The following is a 24,867-nucleotide window of genomic DNA, read 5'->3' on the forward strand; positions in this document are numbered from 1 at the left end:
AATCCATAGTTATTGATATCATTTCAAATATAGACTGGTATTGTCAAAACCGATGTCAATACAAATATACCGAAAAACATGATACCTAGTAAAACAGAGGCTGCTATCGCCAAGACTGGAAAAGGTTTCCAGTGAATTAAAATATATGATCCCAAGTAGAGCCTGGTATTGCTGATACTGATTCCAATACATAAAAAAAAACAACATGTTAGAAAGTAAAGCAGAGGCTGATATGCTGATACCAATTTAATGTAAAAAAAAACAAACAAACACACAATACCAAGTTAAATAGAAGTTGGTATCGCTGTCACCGATATGATACAATAAAAACACGATCCCAGTTAATATACTAATTGGTTTTGCTTATACTGATTAAAAGTTAAAATCCATACACTTTCGATTCAAACTAATGATAGGCGATACCGCACATTAGTTTAAAAAGCACAACACCAAATAAAATACAGGCCAGTATCGCTGATACAGATATCGAAACCAAATAAAATTGACGCTGGTTTTAGTCAATCGTCGTAATGCATCAATAACAATATATTTAAAAGGATTCAACTAAGTGGAAGGAGCATGGTATCCCTGGTATCAGTAATGCTGATATCAGCGTATTAATATTTCAGTATCGAACTCCGTTTTCACTCTGAATTTTAACATACCAGTAACATTGTTTCATGGTCAATAAACGGCCCCTCCCCTCCACCAGCAACCAATTTCCATAATGCATGTTTTTTTGGGGTTTTTTTAAACAAGGACTTGAGACCACGTGTGTTTGCAATTTAACCCCTCCACCTTTTTGATCATCGGACCAATCAGCAAGCAGATGCTCGTTAATTAGTAAGGCAGAAAACAACACCACGTGACTCTCTCTCTCTCTCTCTCTCTCTCCCCCTTTCTCCTTCTCCGCCTCATGTCAGTGCAACTCTTCCTCCTCCTCCTCTTCTCCTTCTTCCTCTTCTCTTCTCTCCGCACTGCGTTGCAACCGCGAGGTAGCGGCTCGGCTCGGACATTTGCACCAGCCCAGCCAGCTCGGGAATTTTTATTCCTATTATTTTTATTTATTTTTCTTGGTGCCTTATTTATTTATTTTTTTAAATTTATTTTTGTATTTATTTTTTTTAGGCTCTTTCTCTTTTAGCCCACAAATGCACGGGTGCGTGCGCGCATCACGCGGACAGCCGCCGCGAACAGAGCCGTGATGGGACGCCGGAGCTCCGGGAGATGCGCGACTTCGGCCGCGCCGCTGCTGCCGCTTCTGGTGCTTCTTCTCCCGGCCACCGCGCTCGGCCGAGGTAAGACCCCTTCGGAACACTGCGTGCGTGCGAGCGTGGAAGTTGCACATGGAAGTTCACTGACACCGCTTGTCAATTAAAGCGTCAGATGGTCTCAGGTTCGAGTCTGAGAAGCTGGAAAGTGAACATTCGTGGTGGTGATGTGTGCGTGTGGGACGTCACCCTATGGGCTCCCACCTGTCAATCAAGCGCATCTTTGTGCGGCTCAACAGTGAAAGTGTGTACCGCCGTGGTGAGTGAGTTTGCCTCGCAGTTCTGAGGTTTGCATATGTTCTCCCCATGCTTGTGTGGGTTTCTTCCCACACTCCCCAAAAATTGCATGTTAGGTTCATTAAAGGCTCAAAATTGTATATAGGTGTTAATGTGAATTGTATGTTTTTATGTGCCCTGTAATTGACTGGCAATGGGTCGGGGGTCAACCACGCTTCTCTCGCCAAAAGTCCCTTTAGGTGTCGTCGAAGACTCTGAATCGTCGATGCGTGTGAATGTAAACGCTTGACGATATGCAGTATGGAAAATTGATTTTTGGAATTTACAAGGACAACAACGCTGACTTTTTCATTACCACAGACAGTTGCTAACTCATCAATATGTTTGTGACGCTAATATTTTGGCCCTCCCTGCTCAGCAAACCATTGGAAAGAGCTCTTGATGAGACGCATTTTAATGAGCTTGATTTTAAAATACAGTCTGTGTTGTTCTTCACCGCACACTCCTCAATAGCGCAAATCAACTGAAGGGCCTTTAATTGGTCACCAAGGAGATGGCGGACCGAGCTGCGTCGTTATTTTGATCATTTCAACAGGAAACAGTGCACGCATATCAATACTATTTAAAAGCAGAAAAATATAGGCTGGTGTTGCTGATACTGATATCGATACAATTAAAAACAAGGTACCAGATGAAGTTGATGCTGGTATCGCTGATGTTGATACAAATAGATGAAAAAACAAGATACCGAGTAAAATGAAGGTCAGTATCGACGAGACTGATATCGATGTTATACACGAGATACCAAGTGCATTCGAAGCTGGTATCACAGTTACCGATATTACCAATACATAAAAAAAAAAAAAAAACAAGTAAAGCAGACGCTGGTTTTGCTGCTTCTTATACTGATACCAATACTTACAATACAATACCGTGAAAAATGGTATATATCGTATTGTCAATACAAATATCGATAAGTAAAATTGAGGCCGGTATCGCCAATAGCGATATCAATAACAATACATTAAAACACAAAATCAAGTAAAATAGAAGCTAGTATTGCTGATACCAATAGCGATATCAATGCAAACACAATTCTAATTAAAGCATAAATGCTGGTATCACCGATATTGATAAAAATAGATTTAAAAAAATAAAAACATACCAGGTAAAGTACAGGTCGGTATCAACGATTGGGGCTGATATGACTTATACCAATATTGATATCAGTACAAAAAAATTTCAAACAGACAAAGGATGCAGTGGTGAGAGTGGATGGTCAGAGTTGGGCATGGATGAGTTTATTTTCATTTTTCATACTTCCGCTCAATAATTGCAAGTTTGCTTCACTGAGGAGTGTGAATGCTCCTTCGTCTAAACGTGCCCCACGATTGACTGGCGTCCAATTGAAGGGCGTACCCCGCTTCTCTCACCAGATGTCAGCATAGGTTCACTGAGGGCTCAAAATCGTCCATCGGTGTGAATTTAAGGCTGAATGCTTGGTTGTATGTATGCGCTCTCTGATTGGCTGGTGGCCAGTCCAGGGTGTACTCCTTTAAAAAAAAAATACATACATATTTTTCTAAGCATTTTAGTTTTTCGTCCCCATTTCATCCTTAAAAACTGTTTTCTTTGAGCAATAGTTTGATGCTTTTGTATTAGCGCGGCAAGAGCTAGTCACCATTTATTTTGATATTTTCAAGAAATCATATATGTTAAGGCTTTTCAGCATTTCAACAACGGTCCTGGTAAACTGGCCTTTTTTCAGTGATGGACAAGGGCTGGCATTTTTGTGAACACTGTTTGAAACTTTGTATAAAAACAAAACAACAGGTGTAGCGGTGCCTTGTGTGTGCTGATTCCATTTGCACGTGACTCGTAACACGCAATGATGTCATTGATGTCAATTACTTTTTTTTTTTTTTTTGCTATAAGCCACAGGGCTCGGGTCCCTATTTACTGTATTATATTGTCAACTGATTTTGCTTTCTGCTTTCTGCTTGACCAAAATGCACAAGACATTTTTTATTTACTTTAAAACCAACAGTTGTGTATGGACATTTCTGAGGAGGTAAGATATACGTTTGAGGCCGGCGGTGGAGGGCGGGAGTGAACGCGGCGGGAATAAAAGGCCACTGCGGGTGTGTTTTATGTTTGCCGCTAAATGACTTTTCTCGGCCAGGCGACTTTGATTGAAGCGACGTCGGAGCGGAGACGCGCCGCTCGGCCACGGCCGTCGCCACCGCTCGCCTGCTCGGCGGGAGATTGCGACGTGCTCGCTTTCGCTCCTGCATTATTGAAGGGGAACACATTTCTAACCGGGCGGGGGCGAGGAGGAGAAGAAGGGGGTCGGGGGGGGAAGAAAAAAAGGAGCGCTCGGTTATGCTGATAAAGCTGGATGACGCTTGGACAGCGGCACTGTCAAATATGCATTTTTGTTTTATTTCTAAACAGGTCAATATCCATTGTTGTATTATTTTAAAAGCGGATCGATACGGAGGCCGTTTTCCTTCCCTGGAGGGCGTGGCATCGATCAGAAACGGCGCTTTTATTGTGAACGTGATGTCATGTGACTGGCTGGGTTTCCTTTGTGCTTCTGGGTGATGGATCACAAGATGGCGGTGATTCATCAGCGCAGTTGATATGTATTGTAAGCAGGACTATTAATATAAACACGTAATTAGGCTCTCGTGTATCGCAATCGTCATCGCAATTTCCTGACATTTAATGTATATCAAGCTCAACCTTTATTGAGCCGAGGCGCAATATTTGTCACAGAAAGTACTGTGGTGCCTTGAGATAAGAGTTTAATTTGTTCCATGACCACGCTTGTAACTTGAAACACATCTCAAATTATCTTTTCCCAATTAAATGAATGGAAATGGCATTAATTCATTCCAGCCTTCCCCTATAAAACAACAAAAAATATTGTAATGTATATTTTAATGGGGGGGGGGGGACTCTGTAATATTGTACTTACTGCACAAAAACATACGGTAATGAAAAAATAGAATTAAAAGCATGTTTTTGTCACACTGCATCAATTGAAATGGCCGTTGTACTGCTCTTTCTGGTGTGACCGCCTTTGCCACGAAACGTCTCGACTCCTCTCTCAACTCATCAGTACGACCCTAATATTGGTCATTCTTTGCAGAGGATAACGAATATATGACTGTTGCTGCACCATTTGTGTTCAATCCGTTACTTAAGGGGTTAATTTAGATGCTATTTAGCGTGAGCATTAAGCTAGTGGACTAAAAGGCTAAGCTATGTGGACATTCTAAATCCACAAGGTGTAATGTTCTGTTTTATGTTTCGTTTGACAGAAGACTTCAACCGGTCACAATTTGCCAAACTGCTGCTTATTGTGAAGTAAGTTGAGTTGAGTTTTACTGCCACCATACAGCGCCCCGATGATCATCCTTCGGCAAGGCCATACATACACACGTGCACCATGCAAATGGCGCCCGTGCCAGCCACAGACATCTTGCATTGTCTCACAGCAAATCGATAAAAGAATAGCAGAGAGAGTGAGGAACACTCGCACTAAGTGGTCATAATTAAAATGGAATACATTTTCTAAGGGCAAAAGCATATATATTTTGAAACGTTTTAATCGTAACAGCATTTAGCAGATACATGTCCAAGCGTGGGCCAAATTTGGCCCACGCTGTAATTATATTTGGCCCGCAAGACCATATCAAATGTGTATTAGAGCCTTTTTATTAAAGGACATTCGAATTTTTTTTGGGTTGTTTTGTTATTGGTCTTTGAAAAAAGATTTACATAAAAAAAGAAAGGTAGTTGGAGATAGATGAATAGAAGATAGAGAGACAGAAGAATTCATGTTATCTATTTAAATACAAAACAACAAACAATTACCACTGATGCCTTTTATCGCAAATTGGATTTCTCATGTGTTTATAATATTAAGGTTTGTTTATTCCAGATTCAGTGTTTAAGAAAAATGTAAGTTGTTTTTTTTTCGTCATATGATAAACTTTAACGGTACATTTCTGCAGAGAAGGGAAACGTCTATGACAGTTCAAAATGTAACTTAAAACGCCGCATGTGCAGTTGATGCAAGTTTTCTAATGGTGGCATTTACATTATTTCCGACGGGGATTGTTGCAGCAATATTTTCTATAAAGAGGAGAGATCGCATAGAGCAGTAGACAAGATTTTTATTTTTTTTTTTACTAACAGGAAAGCTGCTGTAATGGTTATATTAAACTGTGAGGCGCCTCTGATCGCAAACATACGATTGTTCGCAGTTACTTGGACACGTGGGAATAACATCAGGTAATGAGCCGTGAGGTGCTTCACCGAGTCGCTATTATGCGCTCACGTGCGGGATAGTCGCACCGCGCCTCACATGTGCGACGTCTCCCTCGTAATAAAGGCCCCGTGCTGCGCGGGACTGATGGGTTGCCATTTCAGCCCTTTCGCTTTCACGCCGCCGCCGTGCACGTGCGCAGTTTAGAAAGGGAAAGCAGCCTCGGAGCTAACGGGCCGTCCACAAGGCCATTCCGGAGGCGCTCTCAAGGACGGCGCCTCAATGTCGTGATTCAGCGACCATATACGCCGGTGACAAATGTGCCGACGGGAGGGCGCGACGAGGCGGCGTTCCCGGGGAAAAGTACCAGGCGGGAGACGGATGGGGCGTCCCCGGGCAGAATGCTTAACGCGGCTCTCGTGTTTTCCGGGGCTGATAGCTTGTCTACCGTGCCTCCTATCAGATGAATGAATTCCTGCATGAATCACACACGGACGCATATTTAATAAGTCTGCGCTCGACCAAGGCCTGCCCCTTCTGGAAACTTCTGGGAGATGACTCAAGACTTCAGAATGAAGTGTCAAAAGTATTGGGACAAAACTCTGAAACAATTCACTAAGTGACCGACCTGAACAACCAAACCACAATCCTACCTACTTACTGTACCTACCCACTGACCAATAATCAACCCATCTGCCTAGTTAGCCATGCACCCAAACCTACCTACAAAACTACCTACCTACTGTCCTACTAACCAACAATCTGCCAGCCTACTTACTGACCGACCAACGGACAACCCGACCTACCTATCTCCCAACCTACCTACCTACCTTCCTTCCTTCTGGTTGGCACATCTGCCTCACAGTTCTGGGGACCGGGGTTCAAATCCCGGCCTTGCCTGTGTGGAGTTTACATGTTCTCCCCGTGCCTGTGTGGGTTTTCTCCAGGCACTCCGGTTTCCTCCGACATCCCAAAAACATGTGTGGTTGGTTGATTGAAGACTCTAAATTGCTGTAGGTGTGAATGTGAGTGCGGATGGTTGTTTGTTTCTATGTGCCCTGCGATTGGCTGGCGACCGGTCCAGGGTGTACCCCGCCTCCCGCCCGAAGATAGCTGGGATAGGCTCCAGCACGCCCGCGACCCTAGTGAGGATAAGCGGTGATGAAATGGATGGACTTTTATACGACATCCATGTTAGTCACTCTACGGAGGTCTAAATAGCCAAAATACGGTACCTTTAAGGACAGTTCCATTGTATTCAACCTTTAAGTACAATACATTTGCATGTAATATTTTCAAATTTTTTGTTTCCCAACATTTATTTAGGTAATATTTTCAGTAACTTATGTGCAATGCATTTCAATTGAACCATTATTTATGTAGTCATACTCCCCCCTACATTTAAGCACAGAGGTACTAACTCATTTTGATGCCCAACGTGTGATGTGCTCGACTGGATGTGTTACCAGGGGTGTCAAACTCATTTTTGTCATGGGCCACATCGTAGTTATGACTTCCCTCGGAGGGCCTCTACAACTCTGAACCCATATAAATAAAAGATGACCTCATATACTGTAATTACATACAGTATACACAACACGATGGATAGCTAGTTTTGAAATCAGAAGCCTATAAAAACAGGGTTTTCAACTATTACATTTCTTTTCAAAGGGGGATTGGTTAAAAAAAAAAAATACTTGCACATATCTCAATGGTATTACACCAGAACACAATGAGCAATTTTGATTTGCTTTCGCGGGCCACATAAAATGATGTGGCGGGCCGCATCTGGCCCCCGGGCCACCAGTTTGACACCTGTGTGTTACACCAATGGTGTTAAAGCAGATTTGTAAAAGTCGACGTACATTTGAGGCAGGTGAAGGCTGTCGTCAAGGCAACAGCAGCAAACATTCGCTACCGACGTCGTCGTGTTTTATTCATCGAGGCAGGCGCCGCGCTTTAAGACCTCAGCACTCCAGGCTGAACAACTCTTGAAGGTCCGCTGGCGGCGCAAAACTCTCGTCCCTTGATTTGGGAAGGCGGCGGCAGCGGCGGCGGCGATATCCGCGGCGCCATGGACACTCGCCATTGTCAGCCTGACAGGACGCCCAAATTGAAATGTCAGGGCCCAACCAACACGCGCTGCATCAGAATGGACGGCATTATTGTTATTATCCGGCGTAACGCTAATCCTCGTTCGAATGCTGCGCTCAAATGCGACAGCGGGCTGAGTTTAAAAAAAATAAATCTTATTAACAGAAGCGCTCACTGCGGGTCGGCTCTATCAGAATCCGTGAAAGCGTCTCCTATTGAAGATGTGCGCCACGTCGCTTCCTGTTTGACTCTCGGGGTCTCAATCAAAGGCAGATACCAAACGGAGTCTGCCCAAGCCAATTTGCTGCTCGTTGACTCGCAAGTTCCAACTGGAATATTTTATCTCTCCATTATATGAGGCTTGAAACCCTAACCCAGGCTTGAAACCCTACTTTCTTACACCAACCACACCAACCTTGAAATCCAAATTTGAAACTCTGGCCCATGTTTGAAACCCTAACCCTGACTTGAAACCCAAATTGGAAACCTTAAACATGACTTGAATTCCTACTTCAAAACGCTAAGCCAGTCTTGAAAACCCAACTTGAAACCCTACTTTGTAACCTTAGCACAGGCTTGAAAACACTAACTTCAAACTGGATGTCGCCGTAACTGGAAACCCTCATTTTAAACCCAAACACAGGCGTGTAACCCTATTTTGAAACCCTAACTCAGGCTTAAAACTCTAATTTGAAACCCTAACCTTGACTCAAAGTCCTACCTTGAAACCCTATACACATATACATGACACCCTAACTTGAAAGTCTAATTTAAAACTCTAACATTGGCTTGGAACCCTAAATTGAAACCATATCCAAGGCTTGAAACCCAAATTTGAAACCTCAACTATAATTTGAAACCCCACTTTGAAACGCTAACCCTGATTTGAAACCCTAGTTTGGAACCTGAACTATAATTTAACACATTACTTTGAAACTCTAACCTTGACTTGAAACTCGAGCTTTAAACCCTAATTGAGACTCTTAATTTGAAATCCTAACCAAGGCTTGACACCCTAATTTGAAAGTTTAATTTGAAGCCCTAACCTTGGCTTGAAACCATAATTTCAAAGCTTAACGTTGGCCTGAAACCCTAATTTACAAACTCCTCTAGGCTTGAAACCCTAAATTGAAAGCCATACTTTGATACGCTAACCTAGTCTTGCGACCCTAATGTGCAACCTTACCCCAAGTTTGAAACCGTAACTAAGAAACCCTAACCGACGTTGTCTTAAAGCCTTAATTTAAAACCCTAACTTAAAACCCCATCCTAGGCTTGAAAAACTAAGCCTGACTTGAAACCCGAATTTGTAACGCTAACCCTGTCTTGAAAACCATACTTTGAAAATTGATTGTTTACTAGGTGTGATGTAATAGAAACGTGATATACTGTAGTAGATGTATTTGATTTCCAGGCTGGAGGCTTATTGCTCTTTGCCATCATTAATTGAGGTTATAGCTTTTATCTACACACCCTGCCGTTGTTGTTGTTGTTGTGTCAGGTGTGCAAAAAAAAAACCCAAAAAAATGAGGACTCGTCAAATGCTGGCGGAGGTGCGAGCGACTGGCGAGCGCAGCAGCCCGGCTCATCTCTCATCCGTCCCCTCCGGCTTTTCAGCTCTTTTCCCAGCCAACTGGATCCTTCCTCGCTTCGCCGCTTTTACCCTTCCTCCTCCTCCTCCTCCTCCCGCCGGGCTGGAAGATGGCGGCGTGTGTGTTACGGCGAAGTCATTAAGCATTCCTTTTCATCATTGGTCACGCCTCCTTTGCATCTTTGGCCGCTTTTGTCGCTTCTCCAGACCCGACTAGTTTGAGCAAGCGGTTCGCTTTCAAACTATTTCACAGTCTGCCGTGTTTGTGCTTCAAATTGTCTTAAGTTGACCTCGTTGTTGCACAGCAGATTGGGTTTCATCTTAAAAACAAAAACAACAACAACAACAAAAAGTTAGTTTGCACCCACGTTTGCACCTTCTCGGCAGAAAGCGCCGCTTGTCCCGTTCACATTGCCGTCGCCAACTCCTCCAAAAATATGACGCTTATTTCTAATACACAAGCTGTACTTGTAGAAATGAGGGATAGGGTTTGAATTCAAGGCTAGGGTTTGGGTTTCAAATTAGTGTGTTGATACGGGGTTAGGGTTAAGGTTTCAAGTCAGGTTTGAATTCAGCGTAAGGGATTCGGAGTAGTGTTTCAAGTGGGGGATAAAGGTTTTAAATTAGGGATTCAAGCAGGATCAAGATTTCAATGTAGTGTTTTAAATCAAATTTGGGTTTCAAGTCAAGGTTAAGGTTTTAAAGCAGTGTTTTAAGACAGGGTTAAGGTTGGAAATGAGGGTTTCAAGGCTTGTTAAGGTTTCAGCTAAGAGAGGCGTTTTCAAGTCAAGGTTAGGGTTTCAAGTCAGGAGTCTTTTTTTTTCAAACTAGGGTTTAGGTTTTGAGTGAATGTGTCAGAAAAGGGTTAGGTTTTTAAGTCAGGGTTAAGAATACAAAGAAGTGTTTCAAATCAGGGTTAAGATTTCAAAACATGGTTTCAAGCCAGAGTTAAGGTTTAAAGTTAGGGTTCTGAACCACAGAAAAAACAATAACATCATGTTTATTGAGCCATTAACATTGCATTGTCATAAAGAGCAAGCCATTTTCAACACTTTATATTGGTCAATAATTTCTAAAAATATATAACAAACCCACGTGAGGACTGGCCAATAGTATTGATTTGTGAAAAAATATGAAATTGACCAAATTTGGACAAAGCAGGTTTTGGCAGCAATATAAAAAAAAAAAAAAAAAAAAGGGAAAAACAACAACACCACCACCGCGCCTAAGGAAGAATCACCAATCAGACAGAAGGCGTTAGGAGGTGTCAATCATTTAGTCAGGCACCCAACGGGCACACCAAAAATAAAACTTCAAACTGACAACATTTAGTATTATAGTAATGGGATCATACGAATGGGGTAACAAGGTACCAGAAAACAAATATGACAGTTTGATTTCTTCTTTTAATCGCAAATACCCCTTTAAACATAAGTACTCTTCTGTTGCGCTGTCGAATTCTCCAACGTACGCCATTGCACGTCGTCGTCATCCATCGATCTCATAGCCAAACGCCTCATAGCTTTGATCGTGATCACCCCGCCGTCATACCGCAGCCCTCTTCGTTTTTACAACCTTTAGCCTGTGCTTGGCAAATGAGGGCCGGCTCAGCGGGACGCCGGTCCCCTCATCTCTGAGCGACGTTCAAGCCCCCACAAACCCGACCCCGCTCCGCCCCCTCCCACAGCGCCCGCCGGCAAAAACGGGGAGGGGGCTTCATTAGCACACCAGAGAAGATCAAACCTGAAATTTCACATTTCACATTCTGGCTCCAATGTTTGATCATCCCCTTAAAAAAAAAATAAAAAAATAAAAATGTATATATATATTTGAATAGATTTTTGATGGCTGAAAATAAAGAATGGTATGATCATCTGCTTCTTTCATCTCTTTATGGGTCACGACTTCACGGCTCCATGTGGTGGCGCTCTTTAAATAACAGTCAATGCAGTCTTGGGGATGGCACATAGTTAGCAAGGTGCTAACTTCGATATACCGGCACATCATTTACAGCAGGGGTGTCCAATCTTTTTGCAAAGAGGGCCAGATTTGGTCAGATGAAAATGTATGGGGGCCGACATTCCTCGAACCATTACCATTGTAAATTAACATGTAAATATGTAACTATATCACTTTGCTGTCTGCAACTAGGTCGATATTGCAAATGAGAATCTGTTTTCAATTGCATTACCAGGATAGTTAAAGGTTAAAACCATAATAAATTAAATACAAATGAACTATTTTATGAAAGTTGACAGAAATTTTCTAGAAACATGTATTAATTGATTTTGTTTTAACAAATCACATCCCAGTGCATTTTGACAAAAAAATAGTATAGTGACTATACTATTCTGTCATCTGATTTGATTATAGTATAGTCAGATGACAGAAATTTGACAAAACTGTGGTTTGATCATCACAAAAAAATTAATTCACTGAGACTCGTAGCTCGCCTTTGTAGAATTTTCATTTGAGTCACGGGCTTTTGTGAAAAAGCGCTGCTTGCTATCAAAACAGCTTCCAGTGGCTTCCGTGTTTCGGCGCGTTTGCTCGCCGTTAGCTTGTCGTAGTTAGCATGTTTCGTCTGGTGGTGCCTCTTCATATTAAATTCTTTGAAAACAGCCACAGTCTCTTGGCAAATTAAACAGACACAGTTGTTTCGTATGTCAGTGAAAAAATCCACTTGTCAACTTTCCTCTTTTTAGTTTCAGTTGCCATTTTAGAAATGGGCTAAAAACATACCACAAAAATTATTTGTGATGTGAGCCTAAATCGGAGTTATACATTTTAACTAATGAAGTTTAACTAATTTAAACCATGAATTTGGTTTTTTATCATTTAAAATGCGGAACAAAAAATGGGGATGGCTTTGCGGGGGGCTGGAACCAATTAATGGCATTGCAATTCATTTCAATTGGGCAAATTTATTTAAGATACGCGCAGACCGGTTTGATTTGAACTTGTAAGTCAAGGTACCAATGTATAAATGTCGTTATTTGTAGTTCAAAAAACAAAATGGTCCCACGCCAACCTTTGTGCATTTACATTGCTTTTTCTACTGCAGCCGTAAAGGCGTCACTATTTAGAGCGCGCTCTGTTGGCTGCTACCATGTAATGAAATATCTTGGGCAACAAAAACAGTTCTAATCATCAATAATCTATTAATTAAGCAGTCAAAATACAAAAGCCATGAGAAAAACTCCGACTTTGGTCACATAATTTTTTTTTCTTAAAATAATACATTTGCTCGTGTAATACTATGCTTTTGTGTGTGTGTGTGAAAAGTTAAGAATTATTCTTATAACATTACGACTTTTTACTTGGAAAACTATGAATTAATGTAAAAAAAACTTTTGTCTTGTAATATCATAACTTCTCTTTTTCAGAAATGTACAACAATATATAACTTTTTTTAATCCCCAATTTTTTTTCTCCGACAAATACGACTAGTTGTAAAATTACTTTTCTCTAATATTTAGACTTTTTTTCTCGAAGAAATATGACTTTTGTCTTTTAAGACTACAATTCATAATTCATACGATTTTTTTCCCTCTGGAAAATACAACCATTCTTTTAAGGTAATGTCATTCTTATTGTGGGAAAAAAAAGATATTATTGATAATTGATATAATTGAAGTTTTACTTTCTCTAAAAATATAACTTTATTCTCGTAATCTACAACTTATTTCTTGGGGAAAAAATGTGTTTGTTAAAAAAGGCTATCTGGAATTTTTTTTGGGGGGGAATAATGACTTTTTAATCTCACAAAAATAGTTATTTATTGTCATAATACGAGGATTTATCAAAAAAAATATGGCCATATTCTTGTAATATTAAAATTTATGTATGACTGGGAGAAAATTACAACTTTTTTTAAATATGACCTATTAATCACAGGAAAAAAGACGTTTATTCTTGTAATACGATAGGGTTTTTTTGGGGGGGGGGGGCTGGGATAAAATTATCTAAAAAATGATATTATTTCTGTAATATTTTGCTTTTTAAAAAAAATTTTGAATTGTTTTGTTCTTCAACACGAAAATTTCTTTATTGTCATAATATTCCGACCTTTGTGGCGTAGTGATGTTACGTATTAGCGCTCGTGCACATAAAAGGCGTTCTAGCTTCAGATGTTGTTCAGAAATGCGGAGGTGGTGTGTTCGAGTTGGCTGGGAAATGTCAGTGCCGAGAGGAATTGTCCCGTTCTGATCTGGTTGGTTCATCTGACCCTTCCCTTCGCTGGATGACTAAGGGCTCTTTCCTGGAGGCGTTTCACCTGCAGTCACTGAACGCCTCTCAACGAGCACCAGCGCTCGCTTGTTTCCTTCTAATAGTGTTTTTATTTTGAAAAGGGCCAGGTCAAAGGTCGCAGCTCGCCTCTCTTGGCAGCCTTGTCCTCATTTTTCATGCAGAAAAAGAAGAGCAGCAACTCTTTTTCTTCTGCTGCTGTGTTCAAGATACACAGGAAATAATTCTGCTGGATGCTCGCTTCCATTTTGCCATACAATTCTATACTAAGCTGACTTTCGTCTCTTAAATTTGCGACTTTATTTCTCGTACAAAAGTTTTTCTGTTTGGCCTGACTTCTAGCTATTTTACTTTTTTCCCTGACAAAATGACCTCTTAATTTACAACTTTTTTCACAGAAAAATTATGACATTCTTTTTGTAATATTGTTTTTTTTTTCTAGACTTAACAATTTGCTACTTGTAATATTACGACTTTTTCCTTTTCTTGAAAACATATGACTTTTCAATTTTAGCATTTTTTTCTCAGGACAATACGACATATGTCTACATTTATGACTTTCTTTTTTTTTTAATGGCAATCTTCTCGTAATATTATGATAGTTCAACTTTCCACTTTTCACTATGTTTCTTTTTGGAAGCAGATGACATTTCTCCTCCTATATTATGGCTGCACCCAAAATAGCACTTGAGCGTCTTATAAAATTAATCACGACATCTTTTTTTCCCGCGTGTGCATCGTTAGAACGTGCAAAACGCAGCGCTCATTAATTATTTCCGGGTTAAAAAATAAATAAATCTCATCATGCCCTTTTTTGTGACAGGTGGCACGACCTTTTCAACATCCAACATTAGCACGTAAACAAGACTTTAGGTGTTGTTTTTTTATTTTTTATTTATTTATTTATTTTTATTTTTTGTTTCACTAGCTCGGGGAAAAAGTAAGTGTGCCACTTACGGAAGGGAAGTGTAGCCGCACTAATGGAGCTGCAAGCACTTGTGAAGTTGAAGAAGGATGTCACCCATCAAAGTGTTGAGATGAGGTGACGACGGTGAGAAAAAAAAAAAACGAATGCTAAGAATTGGCTCTTAGGTGTTTGAGGTTTTTCTCGCAAAGTTTTCCTGGTAATTAGAGTGTCAGCTTGGTGGGGGGGAGACAAACACATAAAACACATCGCAGACGCCCAACACGTAATTACATTTCGCTATCAAAGAGCTGGATGCGGTTTGAGCTCCAAACGACCACTGCCCCCGCCCGCACAAGAAACCAAGTGTGCAATTGCGTGTGTGCGTTTGCGTGTGCTTGAATATTGTTTGTTGACCCGCTCGTTGGCCCAACACTCGACGAGATAAAGGCAATGTTTCCAATTACAGTGGCTTTCATTTGCGTGATGCATTGTCATGGCAACGCACTTGGACAGGCGTTGATGCATTAAAAAAAAAAGGATCGCGCCGCCACCCGCCGTTCAGGTCCCGCGGCTTCTTGGATAGTTGACTTTGTTGTCTTAAAAAAAATACAGTTTTGTTTTTGTAATAGTTAGATTATTTTTTGCCTGCAATAAAGAGAACTAATCATTCTAAATATATATATATTTGACTTTGTTCTTCAAGTATTAGGACCTTTCAGGGGGTAAAACATCTTTTATTCTTGTATTATTAATTTTTTTCTAAAATATATATCACCATTTAATCTTAAAGAATGGCTTAGTTGTAATATTATAACTTCTGAAAGTAACACTATTCTTAGTCTAGAAAAAATACTTTAAAAAGACTATTCTTCCAATATTCAGATTTCTTTTCTGCACAAAAAGGACTGTTTAATCTAAAAAAAAAAAAAGCCCTTATAATAGGATGTTTTGTGGAAAGAAACTACTTTTTAATGTATAAATAAACAACTTTATTTTTGATTGTTTTTTTTTCTAAAATAGATGACTATTCTAAAAAATATATATTTCTTGTAATATTATTTTTTTTCCTAAATTAAACATGACTTTGTTGGAATACTATGACATGTATTCTGGAATATAAAAATACAACTTTATTCCTTTTAATATTCCAATTTTTTTCTACAATAAACAGGGCTATTTAATCTAAAGTATATGATATAATATTGTTTTGTAAAGTAAAAATGGCTAATCTAAAAAAGTGACTTGGTTTTCATTTCACAAGTTTTTTTCTAAAAATAAATATTCTTAACCTATGAAAAAGTTCCCGTATCCTTCTAATATTCGGATTTTCTTTCAACAAAAATAAGAATATTTAATCTAAAAAAAATATGACTTTAATCTTAGAATATAATAAATTCTTTAAAAAATGACTGTTTAGTCTAAAAATACAATGCTCCTTTTTTATTCTCTTAAAAAGTCCAACTTTATTCTTATAATCAAGAATTAACCAATGCCACTTTTTTCAGAACGTGTCATAAATTTCACTTAAGAATAGCGCTTCCTAAACGCCCAATCAAATATGTTCAAAAACCATGTTATTCACGAGCCCATGTTTTGTGTTTGCACAAAGTATGCAATGTGTAAATATAACATTTTTTTTGTCTGAAAGAAAATAACAATAACTTCATTCTTGAAAGGATACGACTTAATTCTTGTAATATTCCACATTTTTGTGACAGAAAAATACCCATTTAGCCTTTAAAAAAAACTTATCAAAAAATAAATTGTTTTTTTTCCTCCGAACAAAAGGTGTTATTTTGTATTTCTTGAAAGAAATTACTTTTTATGCTACAAAAAAAATACAACTTTATTCTTATGTTGTGATGACTTGTTTTTGAGGAAAAAAATACTGTGTAATTCCACCTTTTCTTTGAATAAATCAGACTCTTCATTTGGAGAGCCACCCAGCCATGTCTTGTTGGAGGCTTTTAGTTGCCTGAGTGTTTTCATTCATCAGGCGGTGGAAAAGCATCAGTGCGCCGCCTCCTCTAGGGAGCGTTTAGTGCTTGAATAAAAGCAACCATCACAGGGTTTTTATGCGTGGCTGAGGAGACATAAGATAGTAAATGCACATTCGCATGATGATCGTTAATTTCTTTTGAGTCTGGCAACAGTGCTTATGTTCATTGAAGTGATTCAATCAAAGCTAATTTTTAGCTGCATTCTGACCAAAGGTACCTGGAAGAAGAGGGAATAATCCGCAGTGGCTTGTCTACCTACCTCAATTAGGTCACCAATTGACTGTAAATACAATTTTAAAAAAGAGAAGAAAAGAAAAAACATACAAATGTAGAAGCTTTAAACGTTATAATAAGACAACTCTCAAATGTAGGAGCATTTCATAGTTTTAAAAATGAGAAAAGTAAAAATGTAGATTTTTGATTAGATTTTTTTTAATTAACATTTTTAAATATTTTTAAAGTGTAACATTTATTTTAAAAAGAAAATGTAGTAAATGTGTATATAACAAACTTTTAAAACTATTAAATTTTACATCTTTTTAAATCTTTCCAAATTAATTCAGTATTGAATTGAACAATTTCTACTACATTTTGACCTTTTTAAAATGTTTTAACTCCTTTTCTTTACAATTCAAAATTTAAGAAATTACTTTTTGAAACATTTTGAAAATATGTTTTAATTCTTTTTAATTAGAAATTTAATTAAAAACAATTTGACCATGAACAATGTTTTTAAAAAAGATCAAAAGGGTCATATAAATTAAGAAAATAACCTTTCAACCATTTTTTCAAATTATATTGTTTGAATTAATGACATAAATGTTTTGAAACATTTAAAGATAAAAAAAAATAAAAATGAAAAGAATATTTTCTAAATAATTGAATTAGTATAAAATTAAAACATTATATATAATATAATAAAACAGTATACAAACTAAAACATTAGTTTGTTTTACTCTTTTCTTTAAATATTTCAAAGAATTTAATTGTATTTATTTTCAAACAAAGTAAATTTACATGATAAAAATATAAAGTTTAAATTCTAAAACGAAAATTGACCATTTTTAAAAATATCTTTTCATAATTTCTGAAAAGAAAATTGCAAAACCCTAATTGAAAATGTTATCTAAAATTGCAAATCTTTTTAAAAGAAATTTTACACTTTTGAACATATTTGACATTGATCAGGTTTTTTTCTCTTTGAAATAGAAATGTAATTTTAAAATCAATATTAAGAATAATGTAAAATATATATTTTTTTAAAAACGACTAAAAAGCACGTTTAACATGACTGACCTCATATCCATTCGGAGTTATTAAAATTACTGATGAAGCCGCACGGCTAGTTGACTAGCAAACCTAAATTGGCACTTCACAAATTGTGACACGATTAAAACCAGCTCGCGTCACGTTTCCTGTCACATGGCTCATCTACGAGCCTTTTGCTGCAAGTGATTTGACACCAAAGTGATTTGACACTCATCCACTCCGCCGAGATCACACGAGGGGCTCGCAACGCTCGAAATGCTTGACCGCGAAGGTGTCGCCGCTTCAGATGGTAATTGGCGTCCTTCTATATTTGACCACCGCCGCGCCGTGGCCCCTTCCCGTCACCGTCGAGGGTAATCAAGCGTTCTATTTTTCTCGCTCCCATCAGTGGGCAAAAAGTGGGCTGCCTCCCCGCCACCTCCTCGGCGTTCTGTTCGGTCCCGGCCGCCGTCGACGCTACGTGAGATGGAAAAATTCATGAGCAATATTCCACTGTATTACTCTTGTTCCGTATTCTGATGCTATTTTTTAGCATTTAACATTACAGCGAACACTACGTACTAGATGCTCTTCAACATGCACACAAAAACAAACAAGAGTATATCGTTTTTCTTAAAGGCTATTACTGTACGTAAACTGCATATGCTAAAGAGTTTTAGTTCAAGTTTACTGTCGAATAGCGGCTTTGTGGTGGTGTTATAACACTTTAAGGAACAGATATTTGAACACAAATGTGCAACAACACATGTAGACAGACAATATAGAAATATGTGCAGGCTTGTAGTCCTTATCCTGTGTGAAGACTAATATTGCTGCAGCTAATTGTGCCACTTATAGTTGTAAATTCGTCTTCAATTGTGTCTGCATGAGTGAGCCAATTTTGTTTGTATCTGCACCATACAATGACCCTCCATCCATCTAGCTATCCATCCGTACATGCAATCATCGGACTCTCTCTAAAAACGGACATAGAAATACATCTTGTATGTTTAATCCCTCCGCAGACTACACGAGGTCTGACTTCACAAGGACTCGCAGAAGACCAAGAGAATCTTTTCATTGCTTTTATTGTCGTCCGCGAGCGCTTCCCTCGAGGCTTGCCGCCAAGACGTGAGTGCGTTCAATAATTAAATTAAAAAAAGAAAAGAAGAAGCCTTCATGTTTTATGAATGCCGTACTCCTTTCGTCTTCTGTGCGGTGCTTCTGTGTTGTTAACGCGCGAGTGCGGCGACCACTACTAAGAAACGTGGAAAACTGACACATAAGCTCTGTGCTGTTTCCAATCACAACTTATTTTTGGGAAGAGTAAATCAACTTTTTGAGGGCTTTTCCGCACTCAAAACTTTTCGGACACGTTCTTATTGGAAAACATTTTTGAAAAAAATGAAAAAATAATCTACAGCCTAAAGCTAGTTTCATTGAGCATTATATTTGGTGAGCATATCTATCATAAGCAGACGCACAAAAAAGTATCAAGAAGCCATGCCTGAAAACACACAGGAGGTCGGCCATTTTGGTTTAAAGCGGACAATGACGGGGTCAATTGGGTCATTATCAGGCTTCAAAGGCAAAATCTTCCATTTTGGTTCGAAGCTGCTGTTTTAGTCCCATTTCCAGGAGTCCTTCAAAGACCAACGTAAGCTCAGTCAATACCTAATTTGGAGCACATATGCTAGACACCTGGAAAACGCTAAATTGGGAAACGTTTAACTTATTATATTACATGTGGGTGGAGCGTGGCAGCGAAATTTGGTGACTTGCCACAGAAAACAAAACTAACAACTCCGCTATTTTGATTGATTTATTTATTTATTTTTAATTCAGCCCCTGAGGCCACTTTTGCTTCGCAACATGATATTTGGTAGGCATGTCTATCAGGTGTAGACCCACAAAAAAGTTCCAAGGAAGTTAAAGGAAGTCAGCCGTTTTGGTTCGAAACTGCCATTTTAGGCTGATTTGGGCCATTTCCAGGGTCCCACAAAGACAAATTTGCCCTGGATTTTTGGGCCAATTGCTACCATATTTGAAGCAACTATACTAGATAGTTGGAAAATGCAAAATTTTTCATGTTTTAAAAAAAAAAAAAAAAAAAAAACGTTTCCTTGTTTACATGTGAGCGGAGGATAGCAGACAAATGCCAAACACTTAATAACTCACTACAACAATTGTCTTGAAAATTCAGCCCCCAAAGCCAGTTTCAATTAGCAACATGACATTTTGTTGCCATGTCTATCAGGAGTAGACTCACAAAAAAGTCTCAAGAAGCCATGGTCGAAACGATGTATGAATTCTTCTACTTTGGTTCAAAGTCGCCATTTTAGGCCTTAAAGATGATCTTAACTGAATTTCATATGCTAGATGGATGGGTGACGGGCAATTGTGAAGGTTTTTGTCACATTGTGTGTGCAAACACGAAACATAGTCTATAACTTGTATTCTTGCAACTTTTTTTTTGTGTGTGTGAACTACAACTTTACTGTGATAAGACTTTAATCTCATGGGATCATTTTCTTTGGAGTGAGACCCAATTGCCGTCCGTTATGGACAGCAAACTCCATCACGGAGTCCATGAAAGTTCAAGTCCAACTTGAAGTACTTTCTCCAGCCTTGGTCATGCTTAAAATTCTTACATCGTATTTCCCCCCCCCCCCCCCCCTCCCCTCATCTCACACATCCTGATTGGACATTTTGCAGCCTGTCCTCTTGTCACCGAGCGGCGAGAAATAAATGTCTTCTCTCATCGCACATTTGGTGGCTCCATCGTGACCTCATTTCATTTTTTAAATCAGAGCTTCTCAAAACATTGTGGGGCCAGGGACGCCTTACATGGGAGACTATGGACCTACTCATAATCGTAACGTCAATTAAACGTAACTCCCATGTAGCCTCCTCCCCCCCGCAACAAACAAAACACCCGGAACCATGTTTGCGCCACCGGCAAACCATGTTTCACATGAACATTTATTGCAGATGGATGCAGTTTTGGGCCAGTGATAAACTTTGCCAAAAAACAACAAAGAATGTGTCAGTGAATTTTAAGGCACTTTTAGATATGCAATATACATATAACATGTATGAGTGAGCTGAAGCTGGTAACCAGCGTTTTCTGACCTAAATTGGTAAATCGCTAGTGTAGTAATGCTAATCGCGATTGCTAACCGCTTAGCATTTTGTTGTCTCAAATTCTGTACACCAAATTTATACCATACCCACAGTTCCAACATATGCAAGTCCATCCCTCAAAAATTTGAATAAAATGCATGCATTATTCGATTATTTGATCAATAATCAATAGGAGAATCAATTGTAAAAAGATTTGATAGTGACAGCCCTACAACCATCGTAATACCACAGGAATTTTAAAAGTTGTAATTAATAATAACGTAAGAAATAATAATACATAACAAGAAAGTAATTTTTTCAAGACAAAAAAAGTCATCTTTCCAAAATCAAAGATAAAAGTCAATCTTACGACAATAAAGTTGTTTTCCACTATAAAGCTGAAATATTATGATATTAAATTCAAAGTTTAACAAGGGAAGAAAGTCACAGTTTAACAAGTGAATTCCAAAAATAAAATGTTATTCTTGTAATATTACGCCTTGTATTCTGGAAAAGGGACCTTTATTCTCCAAAATAATAGGACTATATTCTCGACAAAATATGCCGATATTTTAAGGTGGTACTTGCTGTAAAAAGTTTGAGAACCACTAGTGTATCATGTGTCTAGCTCAAAGATATGTTTTTTCTCATATTGTTGTTTGTTTATCAGATGAAACAATAAAAAAAATGTTAATAAAAACTGTAAATACAATTTTTTTTTTTAAATGTAAACAAGTCCCTTTTCTCCCCTGTGGTGTGGACTTTATTCGTCCATATTCACGTAAAATATGTTGATGTATTCATTATTAAATGCACATTTCGTCGAGCGCTTTGACTTTCCTCCCACTCGTGTTTCTTCTTTTTTTCCGTAAAAAGTTCCAGATGGGAAAAAGAAAGAAGAATCCCACCTGCACGAGAGCTCACAGTTCATCACGCCTCCTCTTCTCTCTCCTTGCTCCAGGGTTAGCATTGTTTATGATTTGTTTTGTCAAACTTTACTTTACTGGAAACTACACAACCAAGGTGTGAGTTGTGTGGGTTTTTTTTGGGGGGGGGGGGGTTCTGTTAATGTTTTGGGTTAGGGTTCGGTGTTTGGATTCTGGCTTTTTCTGGATTTGAGTTGGTTATTTTTCTGATTAGGGTTTGCAGTAGGCTTCAGGGTTAGGTTTTGAGTTAAGGTTAAGGGTTTTGAGTTAGCGTTTAACATTGTAAGGTCGGGTTTTTTTTTTTTTTTATTATGATTTAAGGTTTTGGGTTAGGGTTTTGAGTTTGGGGTTTTGGATAAGGGTTAGGTTTTATGATTTGGGGTTAGAGCTAGGGTTTTGGGTTGGTTTAGGTTTGGGATTTTGGTTTAAGGTTCAGGATTTTCGTTCAGGGTTAAGATTTTGTTTTTTAGATTAAGGTTTTAGGTTTTGATCAAGGTTCAGGTTTGGCATTTTTTTGGTTAGGGGTTTGAGTTAGGGTCTTATGGTAGAGATCAGATTTGACATTTTTTTATTAAGGTTTAGGGTTAGCGTTGAGGATTAAGATTTGGGGTTTTAGATTAGGATTTGGGATCAGGGTTAGGTTTTAGTATTTTTGGTTTGGGAGTTAGGACTATGATTTTGGATTTTATATTAGGGTATAGGGTTTTGTATCTGGATTTGGTTGGGTTTTAGTATTTTTTGGTTAGGGTTTTGGGTTGGAGATTTTTTATTAAGGTTTTAGGTTATGGTTCAGGGTTTGGGTTTTGGTGTGAGGGTTTTGGGTTAAGATTTGGGGTTTTAAATTAGGGTTTGGATGATGTTTGGTTTTAGAGTTTTGGATTAGGTTTATGATTTTGGGTTAGGGTTGAGATTTTGGGTTTTGGATTAGGGTTTGGGTTCAGGTTTAGAATTTTGGGTTGGTTTTTAGGGCTTTGAGTAAGGTTTTGTGTTTAGAGTATTGGGGTTTTGGATCAGTGTTAGAGATTTGGTTTAGGGTGTTTAGGCTTTTGGGTTTAGGGTATTCGGATTAGACAGATGTTTCAATGTATATGTGGGATTTTTAACATTTGAAGGGCAGACTGAATGATGACATGGCCAATTTCTGGCCTGATTATCGAAAAATCAAACGTAAGACTTTTCTATTATTTTGTAAACTAAACGGTTGGATTGATTTCAGACACTCTATCGCTCGCTACGCTTTTGAAAAGCTGGAGAAGAAAAGTGGTGATTTTGCAAACCCAATTAAATTGTTCTCGTTGCGTAAAAGACCTCATTCTTTGCTCGTCACGCCCGGTGCACCGTCTTAGCCCGAGAACGCTGTTGTCGTTGTTTGATCCGCGCCGTGCGGCCGTCTAGCAAATGGCAGATTAATAAATGGCACTGACTGATGATTCTTTGCAAGGTCACAAAAGAATAGTCGATACGCAGCCCGAGCAAGCCGTGAAAAACTCCTGGAACGCTCTGGAGTACAGCCACGGAAGAAAAGATCATCGCTTCATGGTTGACTACTTTTGTATGTCTGTTCAGAATGTTACTGTTACAACATTTAATTCATACATGAAATCATCATCAAGAATGTTTTACCTATGGGGGGGGGGAGTCTGTTGGCTGAATAAATCTCTGACATTATTCCCGTAGCATTCAGAGTTTTAAATCAAATTTTTTTTTAAATCCACCTTTTCTCTGGAAAATACAAATTTATTCTCATAAATTTCTTCCTTTTAATCTCTTAGAAATGCACTTTTTCTCTGGAAAAAGTTTGACAATTTTCGTGATATTCTGACTTCTTTTCTAAATAAAAAACACTACTATATCTTCCTAAGATTGTGACTATAATTGTCATATTACTACTTCTTTCCTTGAATAAATGTGATTTTCATTCTAGTAAGATTATGACGTTTTTTTTTTTTAAATCGCTTCTTTTTTTCCTTGATAAAATGTGACTTTGTTTCTTGTAATATTATGACTTTTCCCCCTTGACTTTACTCTGGTTACACTCCCCTAAAAAATACACATGTATTCACAGATTAATTTTTTTATCGAGAAAAAAATCTGACTTCTTTCATCAAAAAAATATGACTTCATTGTAAAGTAAATCTGATATTTTTCTCGTACAATTTTCTTTTTATCTTTTGCATGGTTACAGTATTTTCCCAAAAATTACTTAATTTTAATAAATTACTATTTTTGTATTTCAAAAATAACTTTATTCTTACAATTGTTTGTAATTTCTTTGCCCCATTAAATAGAAGAATCTAACTACAAGTTCTTCACAATATTATGACATTTAAAAAAAAAAAAAAACGCTTTCATTCTTATTCCACGTAATATTTAAAAAACAAAAAAAATTCAGAGTGATACTCTGTTACTTGCTGCATTCCAGCAAAATAGTTGCAGTAAATGCATTATTTTTGTAGCATGTTCTTGCCAGCTCTGCGAAGGCGAGTGACTGAGACGTTACATCTTCAAACATGCTTTTTTTTTTTTTTCTCCCCTGCTGGTACACGTGTCGCAGCGTTGTACAGCAACACAATTGAATACGAGTCCATTCAATTTACTTTTACAGTGCGGCCGGTGTATATCCCGAGCCAAAGCGAGTGTAATTGCCTTCATGTGTAAAACAATCACAGTGCAGTCGGCGCATGTAATAACCTCCGCCGTCGCACTCGCGCCAGCTTTATGTGCTTCGGTGCTAAACGACGGGCCGGCTGATGCCCTCGGAGACCCTCGACTTTATTCTCATAAGATTTTTATCTTGGAAAAAACGACAAAAAAATTCCCCCAAAAACTTTATTATTTTGAGATTTTGACTCTTTATCTAGAACAAATCTGAATATGTTCTTGTAATATTATGGCTTTTTTTTTTTTTTTTTTTTATAAATGACTTTACTATATTCTCGTAAATGT

The 24,867-nt window shown here is 38.3% G+C and overlaps 1 protein-coding gene across 8 annotated transcripts in view; it reads left to right on the forward strand.

Moving 5' to 3' along the window:
* Nucleotides 1-24,867, forward strand: part of LOC133490283 (netrin receptor UNC5D-like) — a 119,354-nt gene that overhangs the window by 20,451 nt on the left and 74,036 nt on the right. For 3 of the 8 annotated variants that reach the window (XM_061800171.1, XM_061800173.1, XM_061800172.1), the window contains exon 1: nt 959-1,298. In XM_061800171.1, coding sequence (XP_061656155.1) covers nt 1,205-1,298 — 94 coding nt within the window. In that variant the 5' untranslated portion in view covers nt 959-1,204. Of the gene's footprint in view, nt 1-954; nt 1,299-24,867 lie in introns of those variants that run through there. The other 5 variants (XR_009792148.1, XR_009792147.1, XR_009792149.1 and 2 more) reach the window with 3 other exon arrangements.

This window comes from Phyllopteryx taeniolatus, chromosome 15 (genome assembly GCF_024500385.1).
Source record: "Phyllopteryx taeniolatus isolate TA_2022b chromosome 15, UOR_Ptae_1.2, whole genome shotgun sequence".
Taxonomy (NCBI): Eukaryota; Metazoa; Chordata; class Actinopteri; order Syngnathiformes; family Syngnathidae; genus Phyllopteryx; species Phyllopteryx taeniolatus.